The following is a 20,456-nucleotide window of genomic DNA, read 5'->3' on the forward strand; positions in this document are numbered from 1 at the left end:
GCATATAAATAGATGGATGCTTTTTATTCTCTGGATTAAATAGCAGAAACAGATGACTCTGAATGTCAGATTGATCTAATATTGTAATTGTGGCTATTAATCTTTTGGACAAAAGAGCACTGGACATCTGTATTGATCCAAGAAAAACTTAAAATGTTTTAAGAGATATATATGTCAGTCCACAAAAATAATTTCTTGGACTGAAAAATGCAGCTGAACTCCAGGAACCTAACTTTCAGTAGCAATGGGCAATTTTGCCCAATCTGAAGCACTATCCTTGAGCCTCATTCCTCTCTGATGATGAATGATTAATACTTTCTGAAAATGGAATCCTTCTAAATTGTCAGACTGGGTAGTCTGAGTAACCAGTATCACCAGAAAATGCAGTCCGTGAAGGAGTAATTACAAGCTTTGAGTTTCTAAGGCTGTGTTTAAGTCATACCTCTTCTTCCTCTACTCTTGTCCCCAGTCTGTCCCTCCCACTGTGCTGGAACAAAGGTTTTCTGAAGCAAACTACTTGAAAACTTGTCTAACTGCAGCAAATGGGAAAAAGCAAATGCAGAAAAGGTTATTTTCCAGCCAGATTGGTTCCCTAAATTCTTCTGCACCACGGCTTTACTAACAGTTGTGCCAGCACAAAAGAGAGTGTGCATGAGGAGCAGACTACCAAGAAACAGGGTGATGGTAACTGCATCAACATCTGTGCCAAAAGCTATGTGCACCAAACTCCGTCCCAGCCCAATGCTCTGAGTTGTCCTTAAGAAATAATCAGTCTACCAATAACTACATAGAGAAATTAGATACTTAAAATTAGGAATTTGGGGTCCCACCATAGCATTAGATGTTACACTAACATAATGCAGGTGGTATAAGAACATCTTATAGTCTTACTTTCAATCCTTAACTTTCTAGATAGACTCAGTATTTTGGGCAGGGTGGAGAGTTTGCACACTTCTACATACAACAGCAGCAGCATTTTAGTTTCCCTTTCACCTCATCATAATGTTCTTGCAATTTAGATCTGTATACTGTAAGATGCTGAACAATTCCTGAGTGGTGCTAACTCCACTTCATGAAATGGTTTGATTTCTCAGCTTTTCTTACCAATGTAAGATCAGAAAAAAATCCTTCTGAAGGGGGAATGTTGGACGGAAATTTCAGTCTCTGATCAGCACTAAAAAGAATCTTCCTACTTCAGAACAGGCTCAAGTGCCATACTGCCGCTGAAACCTCTCTATTAATTCATTCTTAGAGCTTATCTCTGAGATGGATATTTTTCTAGCCTTGCAGAGAATCAAGAGAGACTATCGTTTTGCTGTGGCCACACACCGAGTTAGTTGTATCACCAAAGATGGAGTTCCTGAACACACACTCATCTGTACAATGGGTGTATTCAGCTCCTGTGTACTTGCACTTGCCCAGTTTGGCACAAGAGTCTGCCTAGGAAAGAATTACCCAGTGTAGTCCAAATTTTTGGATCTCTGCTTGTTGTCTAAGTGGCTAGCGTTTAGAGTTTTAAACAAAAAAATGGTAGTGAGCATGTTTGTCCAGTCCTGTGCTGTGCCTTTCCATCCCTGACAATGCACACTGACAAAGCAAAACAATAACTGAAACATCTGTTAACTGCTCCCATTCAATCCATTCCCAACACGAGCACTAAACACAACTGTAACCCTTGTTCCTCTCAAAGGCTGACTGGGAGAAAAATTCTCCACATCTCACTACCTCAACTGTTGGATGATGGATTTCACCTCTCCAACCAGAGAATGGATGCATTTGTGACCAACATTAGTGAAAAGCCATTAATCTGGTGGATGAAGATGGACAAATTAATAACTGGTGCCTCTTTGAAAGGTACTTACCATATGGAGTCTGATTCCCTAAAAGACACCAAGTGGGAGTCAAAAGAAAGCATTTCCAAAAGAAGCCAGGAAATTAGTTGGATTGCTTCAATTCTAGCGTGGTGAAAAGACAGTCTTCTCAGTATCCTCCTTTCAGTGGAAGATGTGTTCTTTAGTATATTCAAATCTGCTGCAAAATTTCTGCTTTCCAGCTCAGAAATGAAACATGAACCAAAAAGTCTCACTGCAAAAATCAGGGCCAATTCTCTCAGTCCTACAAGCCATCTCAAAATTAAACTGATGTTTGCTAGAATTTTTCAAGCACCATCATAAAAGCTGATGAAAAATATTCTGGCTATTATATGCATTCTCTTCAAATATTTCTTTAAACATTACTACAGATTAACAAGACCAGATTATTTATGCACTTACCAGCTAATAATAATCAATTTTTTAATTGCTTCTTATAAAACCTAACATTTTTCCATTACAGGACCATGAAGTAAACAATAATGATGAAAGTAAGTATTCTTTACTGAAAACATGGCAATATGAGAGGGATTTGCTGGTGACCTTAATATAGCATATAGTGGAATGTGTCAGTATAAATTTTATTTGTAACAGTCAGCAATAAGCAAGAAATGTTACTGAACTGTTTTCTAGTAATCGGAGTGAAAATGTGTTAAGACAAAAATTAAACCAATGGGTATTTTTTATTACATTAATACTTAAATGGCAGTGAGAAAAATCCACTGTTCAGATAGAGTTAATACTGCACACTAAATACATCATTTGCATTTCTAGATCATAGCTCCAACACACAAGAATCCAGATTTCCTGCTGGAGTAGTTCCATCTCCATTACCAAGGGGCCTGTGAGTAAAAAAAAAAAATAGTACTACTTTGATGGGGATGGGGTTAATAAGTAGGTTTATTAGGAGCTAACTCCTGTCCTTGCCTGTGTGGAAGTAATTTTTATTGCTGTTCCTGAAAGATATCCTGACTAGGTAAAGGCAAGCTGCTATTTCTTTACTTCTGGAGGAATACTGTTTGTTTACCAGTGGCATGGCCCTGCACTTTCTGCCACCGATGGCAGATGCTGGCCAGCTTGCTTAATTTAGTCACATACTGCAGCAATAGCGTGTGCATGCCTATAAATCCAGAAGGTTGTAGTTTTCCATTAAAACTCTTCTGCCACACCCAAGCTGTCGTCATAAGTACCAATACAGAGTGTAGCCTCCTTGCAAATTGAGTACCTTTCCTGAGTATCCACATTACACCTGATACCCTTATTCCTCCCCACTCAGCTGCTACAGCTATCGAATAAGGAGATGCATCCCATCTTGGCCAGAAGTATCTTGGGAATCAATGAACCTGATGCTTAGTTGCTAAATGAATTCATGTGTCTGCTAAGTAATGATGCTCTTTTTTTCTTTTTTCCTCCAATCTGCAGAAAGAAAACTTCTAATGCAGTAAATTCACCAGTAAGTTGACTTGTAATTGCATAATCAAATGCTAATTTTACAGGTGACTTTTAATTTACTGTAAAAATTTTATCATGGCTTTTGGTATAACATAAATACATAAAAAGAATAGAGAAGAGTTATAAAGAAAGGAAATACTTCGGTGCTGTTATATGAACCAAGCAGCAGTGAGAAAGCTCAAGTAGAACAATATGTTGGTTAAAGGGATGTCTGGATTCAGTACTCCAGGATGTAACAATAAACACAGTAATTAATAAAATGAGAAATAAATGGGAACACAGGCCATTCAGAAGTATTCCCTGAAAAACAGGGCTGCATACATGGATTTATTCTAAGAGAGACAGCTCAAGAAAAATGAGGGATTTTACCAGAATTTGTCAGAGGTCTTTCAGTAAGTATTTAATCATTAGAAAAATATCTCAACCTCTTGTGGGAGAAGTGAGAGAACTGGCTGAAATTTTCACAGACATTAATTTGAAAAATGTTTCAAAACTGACAGTTTATTAGCATTTTTTCAAAATGAAAAAAAAAAAGAAACTGGAAGGTTGGGTGAGTTTTTACTGTGAGCTAAACTGACAGTTTAACTTTCAGTAAAAAGAAATGTGTTCAGGCATTTGTGAGCATAGTTTGACAAAGATGAAAATGTTAAAATTTTGATTTGCAAGTATTTGGAATGGACTCTTCAGTTTTGGACTTGAGATAACAACAAACCATTTGTTACACCATAAACTTACTGATGGGAGTGAAGAAAAAAAAAAAGCACACATCTTTAGATTTTACTTTTATCCATCTATTTATACACACACACTGGGATTCTTTCCAAATCTACTTTGCAAAATCCCAAGCTTCAAGGTCATACAACTAGAGGCCCTTTACAGGATGGCCATGTCCCTACCTTATAATCCCTCCCAGATGCTGTCAATTTTAAATGTAAACTAGTTAACAAAAAGTAAATTATGATAAACTTTTTCTGTACAAGTGACATGCCATTGAATATCTGGTTTCCTTCTGTTCTATTGCAGAAGCCATGTTTACCTTCCAGAGAGGCCTTGTCTGCAAATGAAGGTAAATTATCTCCACTGCTGTTAAAAAGTTGACATTCTTTTACTTTATTTTCTTTTTATTAAAACCACAAAACAAACAACACCACATTCAAATTATACTAGGTTTTTGAGGGAGTTTGGTTTTAGCAGTTTCAAACTGGATCTGGCCAGCCTTAGTTGCGCTGAGTATCATTGTTCTCTAAAAGCAGTCACAGTAAAACTATTGAGGTTACTGGCAGGGTAACGTACGACATAATGGACCAGCAATGTGCCATATAGTCCTCAAAGTGGAGAAGGGGGAAGGGAGGAAAAGCACGAATGTACCATTCTGAACTCCACCAGAATCAGCTGATGCGGAGCCAGCTCCTAGCAAGAGCCAGTCCCTTGCACAGGCAGAAAATGCGTCTGGGCTCCGTGCAAGGCGGCAGCTCCTCCAGGCAAAAGCTCAGCAGGAGCTGCTGTCTAACAGAGGGTCAGACGCAGCCAGCCAGCCGCACTCCTCCAGCTGAGCTCGTGTGGGCAGCCTGCCCCACTGTCCTCCCCCGTGTCACACAGCTGGCCTCTCAGAAGGCAGGTTTCCCACTGAGCTCCTGAAGGCAGTGACAGCGCAGCTATCTGCCTAGAAATTTGGTGGTGTGCCACTAGCTAACAAAGCAGCAGGGTGGCAAGTTGCCGTGTAAGGAAAAACCCCAAAAGTTCTAATAACTAAAGAAACCCTCCCTCAATGACTGGGACTATCTTATCTGGGACAGTATATTTCTGAAGAAGTCTTGACTCTACAATTTGTTTTCCCAAGCTACAGAAAAACCGACAGCAGCAGAACGACGACGAGGTTCCAGCCAAGAGCTTCCACTTCCACCCCTTCCAAGTATCCAAAAGTAAAATCCTTTTTCATCATCTTTTGAATATTTCAGTGCAGCAGCTTCTACAGCTCGGTCTGAACACAGCTGTGAGAAGTTCAAAGGGAAGCACTGTTTTCTCTGTAACCTTCTGTTGCTTTTTGAAAGTCACGTTTCTTGAAGCCTCACAGTAGCAAAAAATAAAACATGGCAAATGTATCCAAATACTAGAGCCACCACCAAAAAGCATGGGAGGATATAATCTGTAATTAGGTGGTGGAGATTTAAACCATATGTTTAAATTCCTAGTTGTCAGTATTAGTGGGATATGATTTTTATTCTTTTTTTTTAATACCTGTATCTGGCCCTTATTTCTGAATGAACAGTTAGGTGAGATGGAACACATTCTATCACTGCATGCTTCAAATACACGGTATTTTCAGAACTGAGTAGATCTCCTCAAACCTTTCATAATCTTTTGATGTTTATTTCAGGTCTTTGCTCCAGAAGTCCTCAATTTTGCCAAGTAAGTACAATTCAGATTTTTGAATTAAAATGTGATTAACTTCTAATTTCAAATCAATCTTTGAATTAAGATTATTTCAAGATGCCACGCATATTCATTAGTTCAGAATGAACATTTGTCTCTGTAATGCATACAAAGAGGAGATCAAGTGTCCAGGAGCTTAGCTCAGCTAGTAAAATCAAGGGAGTATGTCAGGGTTATTGTATAAATCAATGGAAATTGGGTGCTTCATTCCCATTTGTGACTACGTGAAATTTCTACCAAAGGTAGTCTGGGTCAGTTCCCATCATAATAAAGTCTCCATCAATCTTCCTTGCTACAGAAGAACCCTAAATATGACACTTCTGGGCTGTTCCAGGCTTCTATTGCCTAGAAGCCAGACAGATTATTATTGCATCCAGCATCTCTGCTGGGGGGAAAAAAAAAAGGTATTTTTATAATGGCAAACACTAAAGCTGTCCTTGAAGTAATACTTTCAAAGAGGATCTTTGTTTCAGTTCAAAGTTAAAAACAAATCCGGTAATATGTATATGAACTCTCTTCACGCAGAAGTGTAAATTAGTCTAACGTTCTTCTAGTTTCAGTAGCAGATAATTGTCTGACCTTCCTACAAGCCTTTTTCTGCACATATTTTAGTCAGAACGTTACCTTTCACACTGTAAATGGATCATGAGAACTGCACAGAAATCTGTATGTGGTGTAGCTTAAATTTATAAGCTGTTATTAGTACTTCTCTCTCTTTCCTGGAAATGTTTGCTTGATGTGTGCTGCAATTATATCTCCTATACCGTGGAACTATAATAATGGTTCATTATTCATGCAATAGACTGATGCTTTCAAGTTTGTCTGCTACTGTCGCACAACTGATGTGCTTCAACTTGTAGCATGAATTCTTACTAATCTCTAAAGTGTAACTATTCTTCACTGTCATCTGGTGCTAAATGATGCTCTGATTAGTAAACTTCCTTTAACACACTCTTATTCTGTGCCAGGTCCAGTAACTACTTAATCACAGATGCAATTGGTCCCAATTACTAATGTACCTTCAGCATAACCTGTCGTCTCTTCCTTGTCACCACACAAGCTTAGTGCTAATTTTCATCTTCTTCACAAAAAGTACTAATTTCCCCTGTGTCGCAGTATCAAATGCTCTACTGAACTCGAGTAAGTACAGCACCATATTCCCCCTTTACAGAACTCTGCTATTTTAAGAAAGAGCTATAACATTTTATCTACTTGGGTAAATTTGAGATTTTTTTGCTTGCTAGTTGTACCTTTACCTCCAAACCTTAATGTTCTTTCCTTCACGTTCTCTCCTAGGGCCTTGTGTTCTGTGGAGTCAGGCAAAAAGGCCTGTACTTGCTGAGGTCACTTTTTCCACTTTATAGCAATTCTGTTTGGAATTCTTTAATCATACGGTACCACCATCACTTGAAATTTATTTAAAGTAATTGTTACCAGCCCTGTAATTTTCATGTGTCAGTTTTTAAATTTCTGGAAAGATTATCTGGGCCCACCAGTTCAACTGTACTAAACTATTTGAGCTTTGCTTCCCATTTGGTTGCAGAAATTTCTATTTCTGTACCAGAATTACCACTGGTTTAATACCTAGATTATCTTTAAAATCAGTAAAATTCTTAGTGCAGACAGCCCCATTTCTCTTTACTTTTACACAACTAAGGAACCTCTTCTTACTTACTTTAATTTCGTTCTGCAGAGTCTAATTCAGCCTGACTTCTGGCAATTCTTACTTTATCACAGAATCACACAGAGTGGTCAGGGTTGGAAGGGACCTCTGGAGATCATCTAGTCAAACCTCATGTTAAAGCAGGTTCTCCTACAGCAGGCTGCACACAGTCACGTCCAGGCGGGTTGTCAATGTCTCCACAGAAGGAGACGCCACAGCCTATCTGGGCAGCCTGTCCCAGGGCTCGGTCACCCTCAGAGAACTTTTTCCTCATAGTCAGATGGAACTTAAGTGTGTTTCAGTTTGGTCCATTGCCCCTTGTCCTGTTGCTGGGCTCCACTGAAAAGAGTCTGGCCCCATCCTCTTGACACTTAAAGATATTTGTATATAGTGGTAAGATCCCCTCTCAGTCTTCTCCAGGCTAAACATGCATTCTCTCAGCCTTTCGTCATAAGGGGGATGCTCCAGTCCCCTCATCATCTTTACAGTCCTCTGATGGACCCTCTCCAGTGGTTCCCTGTCTCTCTTGGACTGGGAGCCCAGAACTGGACACAGGACTCCAGATGTGGCCTCCCCAGGGCAGAGTAGAGTGGGAGGATCACCTCCCTTGACCTGCTGGCCATGCTTCTAAGGTACCCCAGGGTCCCACTGGCCACCAGGGCACACTGCTGGCTTGCAGGCAACTGGCTGCCCACCAGGACTCCCAGGTCCTTCTCTGCAGAGCTGCCTTCCAGCAGTCAGCCCCCAGCCTGTACGGTGCATGGGGCAATTCCTTCCTAGGTGCAGGACCCTACACCTGCCTTTGTTATTCACACAACTCACTTTTCAGCTGTAGCTTTTCCAGCTGGTCAGTCAAAATTGACAGAAAAAACAATATTCTTAATATTGAATAGCCTTCTTTATGTGATTCGCATTCATTGAGAGCTGGAACTGTTCCTTACAATGTCTGCCCTGTACATGGAATGCAGCTTCCAGACAGCTGCATCTTTACTATGAAAGAAGTTCTAAATCTACTTCATGCAGGCGTCTTTAAGCTTTCCAGTCCAATTGAATTTTTTAATTCTGAGTCACTGTATGACCTCCTCTATAACATTCTTATCACTTTCTGAAACCAAAATCTAAATCAGAATTGTATCAGTGAAGATTTCATAAAGCAGTCTGCAAAGTATTCTGTCCAGGAATAGGTGAGTGCTAACAATCCTAGTACCATTTTTTCCGCCCAGTAAATAACACAAACAGGAAATGAAACCTCCCATGATAACAGAATAAGTAACGCTTAACTTTGTACAACCATATTCTCTAGTACAATGACACTGATCTGTACCCAGCTCTGATCACAAGTACCTATAGCAGACACCTATGCTATCTTTGTCCAAGACTGTTTTACCAGAAAACAATTATACTTATTTCGCATATTTCTGTCATATCATTACTATGCAACACTACTCAACCATTTCCCTTCTAATTTCTTAGACTTCAACATCTGTGTTTCAGCCCTAATAGCTATTTTCTACTATGCTTTCATATTACAATCATACTTTAGCTTCATAATCTTTCCTAGTAGTTCTTCTCTATTTAGCTGCCTAGACTTCTTGCACACATATACAAACATTTCAGCTGGATTAAATTAGTGAAAAAATACCTCTGAGCTACACTCATTTTCCTGACTCCCTCACCTATATGACTGCTACTCACACTGGACTGAGTGCTTTCTGCATTGTATTCTTGCATTTTCTTTATCTGTTGCTACAATGTTGCTACATTGATTCACTTAGGTGTGTGTGTTCTTGCATTTCAAGGTCCAGCTCAGGTTATTAACCAAGTTGTTAACCAAACTGTTCCTCTTAACAAGCAAGGCTCCTGTTTTGAGCAGGCAAGTGTCCCAGGCACTTAAATAGGGCCCATCCATTTTCAGTAGGTACCTTTCCTGAGTGATGCTAAAGGTCAAGCATTTCCAGGTCTTCCAAAGTCCTTGTAACAAATCAATTTCTCACAGCGTAACAAACATACTTTGGAAACTTATACATGTTCTTTCTCTTTTCTAGAAGTGCCAGAAGCTGCAAACCGTTCCCTGGGTACTTCCCCTCACAGCAGCGTTTCATCTGCTTCAAGTATGGCAGACCAGGTATAACATTAGCTAAACTACATTACAGAAATCTTCCTGTCCTTTACTCCAAAGTAGTATTTCCCCGCCTACCCCCTTTCTAAATAAAAATCATACTCCTTTTGTAGAAGGCATCCATGTCACATTTTGCAATGAAGATTTTCTGTAGCAGAAATAATCTGAATGTTAGTATTCATACAAAAATGCTTAGAACATATAGCATAGGAGAGGTTTAACAAGTTGTACACGAACATGTAAATAGTATTATACCAAACCTTGGCACTTTACCAGTCACTTTAAACAAAACCCAAAGAAACTTCTTAGTTTCAGGTCTTCCTGACTCCCCAGTTCATACTACTTCAACATTATTTGAAACAAGGAAATCTGTGGTGATGTATTTTAGTCATTAATATAGATGGCTATAAAGGGGTTTTAATTGCCTACTTTTTTCTAACTTACAACTGTACATACTGTGTTCTGAAAAAAAAATGATGTGCACCAAGCAGATAAAATGAAGCCATCTGCAGTTATTAGCATTAGCCTGCACTGAAGCGATTTGCTAAGAAATCCCAGAAATCTGTAGGAGGAAACAGGGATGCTCTGGTGACTGGCCCAATGGAGCAGGATGCAGAGGGTAGAATCACTTTTATGAATATTGCCCCATTTATTGCAACTTGGGGTGTGAGCAAAGTTTTAAGAACTGAGCAGAAAAGTCACTGCTGCCCTAGGAGGGTGCTGTGATGCATCCCCCTACATGTTTTAGTCTCTCCCCAGTCCTACTGTAAACAGATCTCTTCTCATTACAGTTAATGCTGTCAGTTTTATGACAGATTTTTTTTTCCGTTTCATTGCAACGTTAAGTTTTGAATAATCTAAGCAAATGCAAAGTTATCTTCATTTCGGTGTTATTCCCCTTACTCTCACTTTGGATGAAGGGAGAATACAAAATGGAGGAAGCCATTCTTATTAGCCTAGCCATCACTAAAAAGGTAAAAATAGTTCCCTTGAATGCAAAACAAAAGCTCTGTTATGCAGAGCCAATTAACATTTAAATGTTCTAAAGCCTGACATGACAAAGATAATATAACCGTAAAGAACATAAAGGACTTGAAATTAATTTTATCATTAAGCTTATTACTATAAAGTTGAAGCAAAACTGTTCAAATGACCAGGAAGGTTAATACCAAGAAGTATTAGGAAATATTCTCAGGACTATTTCTATAGCCTCTCCACTCACTTGAGTTAGCTTTTGCATCGACCTCCTCAGCAAGAGCTCACTTTATATGATTGCTGGTTTTATAACCTGTGAGTTAATCTTCTAGTCTGATAATGCATAGGTCTTATGTTGCTTCTAATCCCTCATCCTGTCCTTCCCTTAAGTATGATTTCTTTTAATACTTCTCTAAAATCCCCCATCCCTTTCTCCTAAACTCCACTCCTGCCCCCAAATGTACACTGAATCCTGCATCATCTCACTACCCAGTTTTCTACCACTTCTTCTCTTATTTGTACTACTCACACCCAACTGCCATCACCCCCTCGTATCTTTTTGTCTTTGCGCTTCCTTTGCTATGAGAGCTTTCACCTTCTAAAACAGAATCCACCTATCTTTAGGGTGCCAAACTTTCTACCTAGTATCTTCGGGTCTGCGCCTACACCCCCATCTGTCAAGTCCTTTGTCTCATGTCTTCCACTGGAAAAACGAGTTAAGTTCATTTGCTGTACAGAACACTGCCAAGCATTTAACAGGATGGAGAGAAGAGGGATGATCTTGGTGAGGTGTTCACAGGGGATAACATACAGAAACGAGGCACCCAGGAGATATGTTACAAAATACAAGCTGCTCCTGTATTCTGTCACATATGTAATCCTTCTCCACAGTAAATACGGTTTTATGCATGAGCACTAGTTCAAAGGGTAAGGATATATTCAGATTTGGTCCAGCATAGAAATGGAACTGAATCCCTATTTCATGTCTCAGATGAAAGCACTGGGGGCTGAACTGCTGTATTAATAAAGACATTAATTATTCCTCTTTTTTATAGGAGTCCATCCATTTGTTCTTATTTAATAACAAAATTAAACAAAAGAGCAAAAGATGCGGTCATCCCACCTCCATGCTATCCAGATTGAGGCAATCATGATTGAGTTCACAAAATAGTATTAAGTATATGGGAAACTTCATTCCCAAAGCTTAGATGCTCTACCAAATCTGGATGTTTCATTTCCTACCCCACAGCTGAGCAGCATTTCAATTGTTTATGGTAAATTTATTCCTCATCATTTCCTGGATACCCTCTTTAAATTCTACTAGAATAGCTTCCTGCTTTAAAAATACTGAACAATCCTCCAGTCGAACCTGACTACTTTCCTCAGGGTTATCTTTCTCTCTTCTGTCATATATCACACATCTGTTACCACTGTTTCAACACAGTAGTTTTCCTTTATACTACCTCTATCCAACAAAAACAGTGACGACATGGCCAAGAATTTTCTAAATTCTGTCTTTTCTAAAGTTTTCTGCGTTTGAGTTCTTCACAGCTGTCATTATTTAGTAACAACTTCACTGCATGCCATATTCTTTATTATTATCATTATTTTTTTAATAGATGAAACACTGTTTTTCTCTTTCTAGGATGCTGGTGTTCATAGTAAAGCATGGTATGCTGCTACCTGTGACAGGAAAACAGCAGAAGATGCATTGTACAGATCAAACAAGGTAGGTGACTTTTAAAGAATGTCTATTTTATGAAAAAAAAACCAAACCAAACTTCAAATAAAAAAAAAATCATAATACAACCAGAAATACTGTAAGAACATCACTTGTATTCTGAGTGGCTTGGAATACCGTGCCATGCAAATACTGTCAAACATGAAGTTATTGCAGTGAAACTACTTGACTATGGTTTCCATCCCAAGACAAAAAGTTGCATTAGTGTAACTCAGACTGGGGGACTGCAGGGGAAGCTGTTACGAGACTACAAGGCTGAGGAAGGTCTGCTGGCTCACGTGCATCCATTAAAATGCAAGGCAAAGCCCTGTGATTTTACATTATCTCTAACACTGTCTAATGCTCATGTAAAAAACATACTATTTGGAAAGGCTAATGCTGCTATGCATTTTGAAACAGCAACGCTATGTGTTTAGGTATTTGGAGAACTTGAGTTCTCTCAGCTATTCCGTGTAGAAAAGCTAGTGCCACAGAAGGCAACAGTAACATGTAGAGTTGCATCCTTGCATCAGGTACATTTCCACTCTTGCCTAACTCCACAAAGCAGGGTAAAGGGGCAGAACGCTGGGGTTATCACCAGTGTAGGCCACTGCTAGCTATTGAGCACTGGCCTGCAGTGAGAAGCTGTAGGTGCTTGTCTTTTTATCAAGAGTGCTTTTTACAGCTCTGGAAAAACAGTATCTCCAGCTGTCACTGTTTTCTTGCTACCTATTGCCACTGACAGTAATTTCATTTCCTTATAACTTGTGGACTCCAAAGACTGCTGTCCCTGTGCGTGTATTTCTTCTTTCTCTGGTTGAGAGAGAACATGAAGCAGCAAAGGTAACCCTTAGCTGACACCTTTTGTAAGTTACTATCAGACAGCAGGAATACATGCTACTTCTTATCCCCTGCTGCATAGTTTTTCTAATGGGAGAAAAGGGTTTAATGCTAATATAGATTAAAATATTATGCTAAAAAAGCTGAATACACTTACTACTTTTCTGTCCCTAGGATGGATCTTTTCTAATAAGAAAGAGTTCTGGACAGGATTCACGGCAACCATACACACTAGTTGTGTTTTACAACAGAAGAGTATATAATATTCCTATACGATTTATTGAATCAACCAGACAATATGCACTGGGCAGAGAAAAAAGCGGTGAAGAGGTGAGATGATGTGGGATTTATTATTTCCTAACAGTTTTCATCAAGGATTAAGATACACTGCAGTATGACCAAAATGATTCTTCATGTATCCAGACAGAAGTATACCCTTATATAATTAATGACTGATCTATCAAACTAGAGAAGCAAATGTCATATCAGCTCCTGTGTACTGTAAGTAATTAAAACCACAGATCAAGTTTAAAACATAACTTTTCAAGACAGTTTTTAAAGTATCAGGAACAGAGCTACAGCTGCTAAATAAATTCTCCAGCTGTTTATAGTCCACTATTCACCTTCTACCCGAGACTCTAGTTAAGTTTCCTGGAATACTGTAAAGGAAAAGCAGCCATACTCAAAAAACAAAAACAAAAAAACAAACCCAAACAAACACAAACCCCCCCAAAACCTCTATCAAAAATGAGAATGACTATTTTTAATCCTGTTTTCACATAAAGAAAATGTTAAACTCTAATTCCAGAGTGCAAAAATTGCTGGTTGGCTATTATACCAGAGAGATAATTACTCTACCAGCAAAACAAAAACTTGGAACCCAAACACCAATATAAACTGGTTATCACTGCACAGAGTAGGCTTTTCAGGGATGTGAAAGTAAGATTGCTTTAGACTAATTATCTGCCTCCCAGGCAACAGTTTTGAGGTTATAGAATGAATAATACCCTGGGGCTCATCTGGCTTTCAACAAAGGGTCAACAAAAAAAAAAAATTACCTCAAGAGAAAAAGAGATAGTCCAAAATCTGTATCTGACCAAAAGGAAAAGCAACAGACCTAGGAGATCTTGGATATTTATTTACAGTGTTGGATATTTAGTGTTGGATAAACACTAAAATTGCATGACTAAAACAGTTCTTATTGGCTGTCTGTACCATATTACTCCTGGAGATCACCTTCCCTCTGAGGTGGCTGAACCACAGATAGAAGCAGCTTCCTAACTGCCACAGTCTGCAGCCTGGTATATGTTAAGGTAAACTGAAAACAACATCAGTTTAATACGCCATTTAAGAACCTCTGTGGTTCAGTTTGTGCAGGTGGCAATCACAAATGGAAAGGAGCATGAAATGAGACAGCAACTGGTCACAGTTATCTTCCATCGTCCAAATTGAATCTGTTTATGACAGATTAGGACTAAGAGCTGGATCAGTGCTCTAACTAAAAGGCAGGGCATCTCACTTGGTGACAGTCATAGCTTTACTCTTTTCCGTGGTGGGAGAAGCAAAGAGAAAAAGATGATGCAGTGATTACTGTCAATATTAGAGCATTAAAGGAAGCCAGTACTAACTCATTTTTGTTTTCTCTATCCAGCGCTTTGACAGTGTTGCTGAAATAGTAGAGAATCATCAGCGCACCTCCCTGGTTCTAATTGACAGCCAAAACAACACAAAAGACTCAACGAAACTGAAACACATTGTAAGAGTTTCTTAAACTGAAGTGCTAAAATGAAGACTTTTTTTAGTTCTTTCAACATCCCAAAACACGTGCACCAGGACTGAAAGAAGAAAATCCAAAATGATGGAAAATACTTTAAGAGCACCTACTTAGGAAGAGATACAGTTCATAAAGCTCAAACCCCATCACTTTTATCAGAAAAGCACTTGTATTCAACACAAGAACCCAAAGCAGATATATTCTAATCTGGGATTTCCATCCATGACAACACAGGTATTCAAAATCACGTCAAGAACAACTGCATACCAAAGCCTGATCTTTTGACTGCTATTTAAGGACAGATTTCACGTAGGACACTTTCACTTTAAAAATGAGAATGCCCACGGTGATTTACTCTCCATTTGCTGCGTTTACCACAGATTTCAGGAATTTCAGATTTTTTGGTAAAGTGTACAGGCGCAGAAGTTAGAGCAACTTGATCTAACATACTGCTGTGTACAAGCTGAAAATACAACTGTACATCATGTGATTAGTGGCAGTAAAGCTGTCTGGTTTAGATTAATGGGCATGTGTTGTCCTTTTCCTCAGCTTTACTCAGTCTCATTAATATTTTTGTTTGTATTTTCAAATGTGCAAATAAAATTTAAAATATTGTAAAGTCAATAGTGTATGGAGGCATTGCTGGATCGTGTTTCTTAGCATTTTTCCAGCAAGAAAGCATCAATTCACTATCAATGTTTTAATGTATATATTTGTATGTGCTCCTTCGAGTTAATGTTGTTACAAAAACCATCACTTTTTACAGCTGTCACATATGCATTTGGCTTAAGAACTCTCAAATCTTGTGTCTTCACAATGCCTACTGTTGGTGACCCAAGGACATTGCTTCATTGCTAAACCAACTACCTACTCAACTCTTGCAAAATTACTGTTTACAGACAAACACATTTTAAAAAAAGCTGCTACTTTGTTTTTTCAAGCCTCTTCTATCACAGTGGTTTACTTATTGCAAAGTGATTTCCACAAAGGTTACACTGGTGAAAATTAAATGGATAAGTTTTCCATTGGTTTTATACATTGGATTTATACGTTTATAGGAACAGTCATTAAGTAGTTCTAGAAGTGTTTGATTTTACTGGACCTGAAGATTTATCCATCTTACAGGTATTTTTCAAAACTGACACAGTATATGCACCTGCTCCAGACTAAGCGGTGTTCTCTAGGATTATCTGCAAGGCATTTAAGGCAAGATTGAGCCAAGATAGCACAGAGCTATGCTGTAGCCGATTACTTCAACTAATGCACCCATCTTCTAGAAAGAACTGATTACTAATATGATGATGTTTCAGTACATGGCTACCTACCTTGCTGTGTGTCAGTTTCTTCCCTCTGCAACACAGGTAGTACCCCAGATGTGAAGCACATGAGAGCCAGCAGGTAAGAAACAACGTATGCAGACTTTACACAGGCCTGCCTATAACAGACTGTTCACAGAACTACCAAAATGCTATGCTTAGTATATTCTTCAGTTGGTATTAATTAGTATTATACTAATACTACGCTTAGTACTAATGTAATGTTTAGAACATTAAGATTGCCAAGCCAAAGCCTCAAATTAACAGAAGTTATTAGTCTCTGCAAGCTTAATTTACTCCTTCTATACGTGTACTCTGGTATTAGTTTCATGTCACTACATATTTCGAGCAATACTCACAATGGAAAATACTCTGTGAAAAAGCAGCCACTCAGAATTTAGCTTTGCATTCATGTAGAGTCCTGGCCTTATTCACTCATGTGTTGCGCAGTATTTAAACTTTGTTCTTAACAAAACTGTCTCTTGTTAACCTTTATATATTGCTCTTTACAAAAGTGTCTAGGTTCTTCAAACACTGCTTTCTGAGTTAAATGTGTAGTATCGCCATCATTCTAGAATGGGGGGAAAAAAAAGGCATGAAAAAATGAAACTCAGGTGTACCTACAGACTTCTGTGAGAGACCAAGTATCAGGTTTTTAAGGTCATCAGCAATATTGAGCCCTTCCCACACTCAAAGCACTGCTGCTCCTGCCCCTCAGCTCTAAGTGCTCAGTACTACGTGTAACTTTGTGGCTGATCTACAAATAGCAAAAATATGCTCTAGATAAACACTCAACTACTTTCACCCTCAAACTCTTCTTTTTTAGCCATTTTCTACATTATGGGGTTTCAACAACAAAATGAGGCAGGGATTTGATAGGCAACACCACCTTCCACAAAATAATCTATTAATCCTGAGATGAGAACATCCTAGGGACAAAGTAAGGCTCCACAGGGTAGGGACCAACCAACCAAAGCCCACCTGTACTGATCACCTATTTTACTACACTCACAATTTTATACAAAGGAAGAAAGGAAGCAGACTAGTTACTCTGCTTTCTGTACCCACGCTAGATCTTTTATAGCTTGGGCAGACTGTGGTGTAGGTGTATTTTGAAACACAATTTTAGCTGGAGAAGAGAAAGGGTTGCCCAAGTTTCAGGTAGGTACGGGACTGCACCATGTTATTATTCCCTCGAGTTTGTACTGGCTGCTGAATCAATAGCATCAGCAAGAGCTGTGCTAAAAATCCCAACACTATTGACTCTGGCCAATACAGAATCTAGGAAATGGTAACATGGTGCAATCTCGTACTTGAAACTTTTATCTTACAACCATTGCAGTGCCAGCAGCTCTCACTACTGCTCTCAAGTGGTTCCACCAGGTAGCAGGTATGTCGTCTGACCTCTGACACATAGCAACACACCCCTCCCCCTGTATTTCTTTGATATTGTTAGCTAATTTCTCTTCTATATAATTGCCATTAACTGAATAGCTAGGAAAAAACCAAAGGAAGACCCAAAATGAGAACTAAAAAATTAGCTTTAAAATGAGGCAATTTTTTTTGTCAGAGAACTCGGGGCAAAGTATCATATTTACTAACGTACAAAGGAGCAGAAGTGTTGTCTGCCTACCTGATAAAGGAGGTACAGTAAGTACTGCACATCATGCCTGACAATGCTGTTCCATGAAAGGAGTAAGAACTTGCACTCTCAAAAATCCAAGTGTTCAGACATTCAAGTTACAAAACTACATTCTTCCTTCAATCTAAGCCACCAGCAGCAGGCAGAGATTCTTAGGAAGTGGTGTAAAAACAACATATCGCATGACAACAGTCCTGGAACAAATACTGAACACAAGTTTTTTGTTAGAACATTGGAATTACTGAGGAAAAGAAACCATGACTTTCTGATGAATATACATCTTGCAAATACAATGGGCTAGGTTTTAGGCCTCTTTAAGGTCACTTTATATAAACACAAGAATACTGTACAAACACTTGTTGACCCTGCACTTGCACGTATTTCTGTATGTCCCAAAACACTATAACCAAGTTAAGGGTTTCTTATCTTGCTATATGCACAATGTTACAAGCTACCTTAAAGTGGTTGCAAAGTCAAGCACTCAAAATCAAGACTCTTCAAATCAGGTTACCTGTGCAACCTTAATTTGTCATGTCAGATATATCCATTACAATATAAGCATTAAATATATGGTCACTGACTATTTTTCCAGATGGATTTATATATTTCACTTGGTTCACACAATACTTTAGGGATAAATTGTAGATCTGTAATGAAAGACTGGTTGGTAGGATATTTGTAAGATACCTTCCCATTTACTGAAGATGCTCAGAAACATGCAAACAAACATAGCAGGAGTCAGCCAGTAAAAAGGTAGCCTCACACTGTTAAAGCCGTTGAACATTTTTTTGAAGAACTGTATGTTGTCCCTGCACCTTCAACTGCACCATTCACTGTGATGCCGGTCAGATTGCTTAAGCCAAACTTTCTCCTGATGATCATTAATTGTGATCTTAATTTCATTGAAGTCTCACTTGAGTTTTTTTGAAATATGATCTGCTGAAGTGCCAAACTTAGGATCTCAAACAAAGCATTATGGAAAAGCTCATAAGACAATAATTATATATTCAAAATGGTACTTAAGCAACGCACTCTAAGTAATACGAGGACATAATTATGGGTAGGGAAACAAAATATTAAATCACTGCTCAGGAGGGAAAAAACAATTCTCTGCACTGAATGAGATGGATGTCCATGGATAAAGTAATGCGTGACAATGATTTAGGATTGTGTAACAGAACCTTATTTCAGTGTTTCCTGGCTTTACAATGTTCTTCACATTCGTGTTTAAGATTACCCACTCTATAGGAAAACAAACTGGAGGAAAAAAAAATCCTATTACAGTTGTCACACTTGTAACTCATCAAAACAGAGAAAACCCCCTAACTCTACAGCAGAATTTCCACCTTAGTGCTAAGTTACTGTTAACAACAAATGGTCATCCTTGGTGAAGTTGTGCTGAGTAGGTTTTAGCAACAAACTTCACCGCTATTTCTGCCAAAGAAGGTAACGGCAACGTCCAGGAATCAGGAGTTCAACTTCAGGGTTTACAGGAGAGCAAGCTGAGGCAGCCAATAGATGCTTCCAGTCAAAAAAGCTTAACATTTTTGTCCTTTCCTAAAGCTGTTTCTTTCCAATACACTTCCTCACCACTGTATTAGTCTTCTTCAAAGTTCCTAGCCAAATTAATGTCAGCACTGAAGCGTACTGTACAGCACAAAATGATCTCATTTTGATACAGAACACTCACCAACTGTATATTAATTCACCCAAACTATGCTGTCTTGACTGTCTCGGGTACTTCAGTTGACTCCCATATGTAGCTCGTAAGCTACAAGTGCACCTCCCTGCCAACAGCAAGAAAAACATACCTAGCTACTGAAGTAATTTTTGCAGCCATTTTCATTACAACACTTTTAAAACATAAGTTGAATTGTTTACTGGTGACATCCCTGTGATATCCATGAAAGACTTCCAAATGTTTCATTGGTAGTAAGTCAATTTTCACTTTCACTTTATGGAAACAGTCACAGAGAACTACCCCCCCTGGGCTTGCATACAATCTAAAAGCTCAGAGATGTAAATGCCCCAGTCCTCTCCAAGTCTGGTATTCCATTTTGAGTTTTTCCATTAATACTTCAGGAAGCTGACTTACACACCTAAGATGTCATCTTCCAGTACTCAGGCAAAAGATGCCATATGGTAAGGGCACTCCTACTGAAGTCTGGATCTAGCCTCCAGGTTCATTAAGAATCTAGAGGACAAAGCCTCTATACATGATAATTTCTGTGGACTGTAAGAACCTTCATTTGTATACTCTCAGTCACTATGGATAAGATAAGGTCTTTTGTTTACATACCCTCACATAAAGAAATCCCTAAATCCATAAAGAAATCGCTATCCCTAAAACTCAAAAGTAGGAAGCAAGCAGACTCCTAGGAACATTACACTACTGGCCTATAAAATGAAGGAGGAATAACTCAAGCCTTGGGTTTGCCAAAAGGCAGTTCATCTGAATAAGCAATAGCAGAAAACACTATTTAGTCATTATGGGGGCAAATTACATCCACCTGGAATAAAACTGTAATGCAGTTACAGGCCTGAAATGATGCTTTGCATTTCACCATACCCTGGCCTTCCATATGTGGCAGACATAGCATAAAACAAAATATAAATATTTTCTATAAATGCTCACAGTCATACTCTGGAAA

General features: G+C 38.7%; 1 protein-coding gene across 9 annotated transcripts in view; it reads left to right on the plus strand.

Moving 5' to 3' along the window:
- The window catches only part of BLNK (B cell linker), a 100,307-nt gene extending 84,836 nt beyond the window's left edge, over window positions 1-15,471 (plus strand). For 8 of the 9 annotated variants that reach the window (XM_040605488.1, XM_040605490.1, XM_040605496.1 and 5 more), the window contains 10 exons: window positions 2,335-2,362; window positions 2,646-2,715; window positions 3,294-3,324; window positions 4,347-4,389; window positions 5,164-5,245; window positions 5,701-5,732; window positions 9,465-9,544; window positions 12,159-12,242; window positions 13,248-13,403; window positions 14,725-15,471. In XM_040605488.1, the coding sequence (XP_040461422.1) occupies window positions 2,335-2,362; window positions 2,646-2,715; window positions 3,294-3,324; window positions 4,347-4,389; window positions 5,164-5,245; window positions 5,701-5,732; window positions 9,465-9,544; window positions 12,159-12,242; window positions 13,248-13,403; window positions 14,725-14,844 (726 nt within the window). In that variant the 3' untranslated portion in view covers window positions 14,845-15,471. The remainder of the gene's footprint in view (window positions 1-2,334; window positions 2,363-2,645; window positions 2,716-3,293; window positions 3,325-4,346; window positions 4,390-5,163; window positions 5,246-5,700; window positions 5,733-9,464; window positions 9,545-12,158; window positions 12,243-13,247; window positions 13,404-14,724) is intronic. The other variant, XM_040605489.1, reaches the window with a different exon arrangement.
- Window positions 15,472-20,456: the final 4,985 nt, after the last annotated feature.

The sequence above is a fragment of the Falco naumanni genome, chromosome 9 (assembly GCF_017639655.2).
Source record: "Falco naumanni isolate bFalNau1 chromosome 9, bFalNau1.pat, whole genome shotgun sequence".
NCBI classification, from domain to species: Eukaryota; Metazoa; Chordata; class Aves; order Falconiformes; family Falconidae; genus Falco; species Falco naumanni.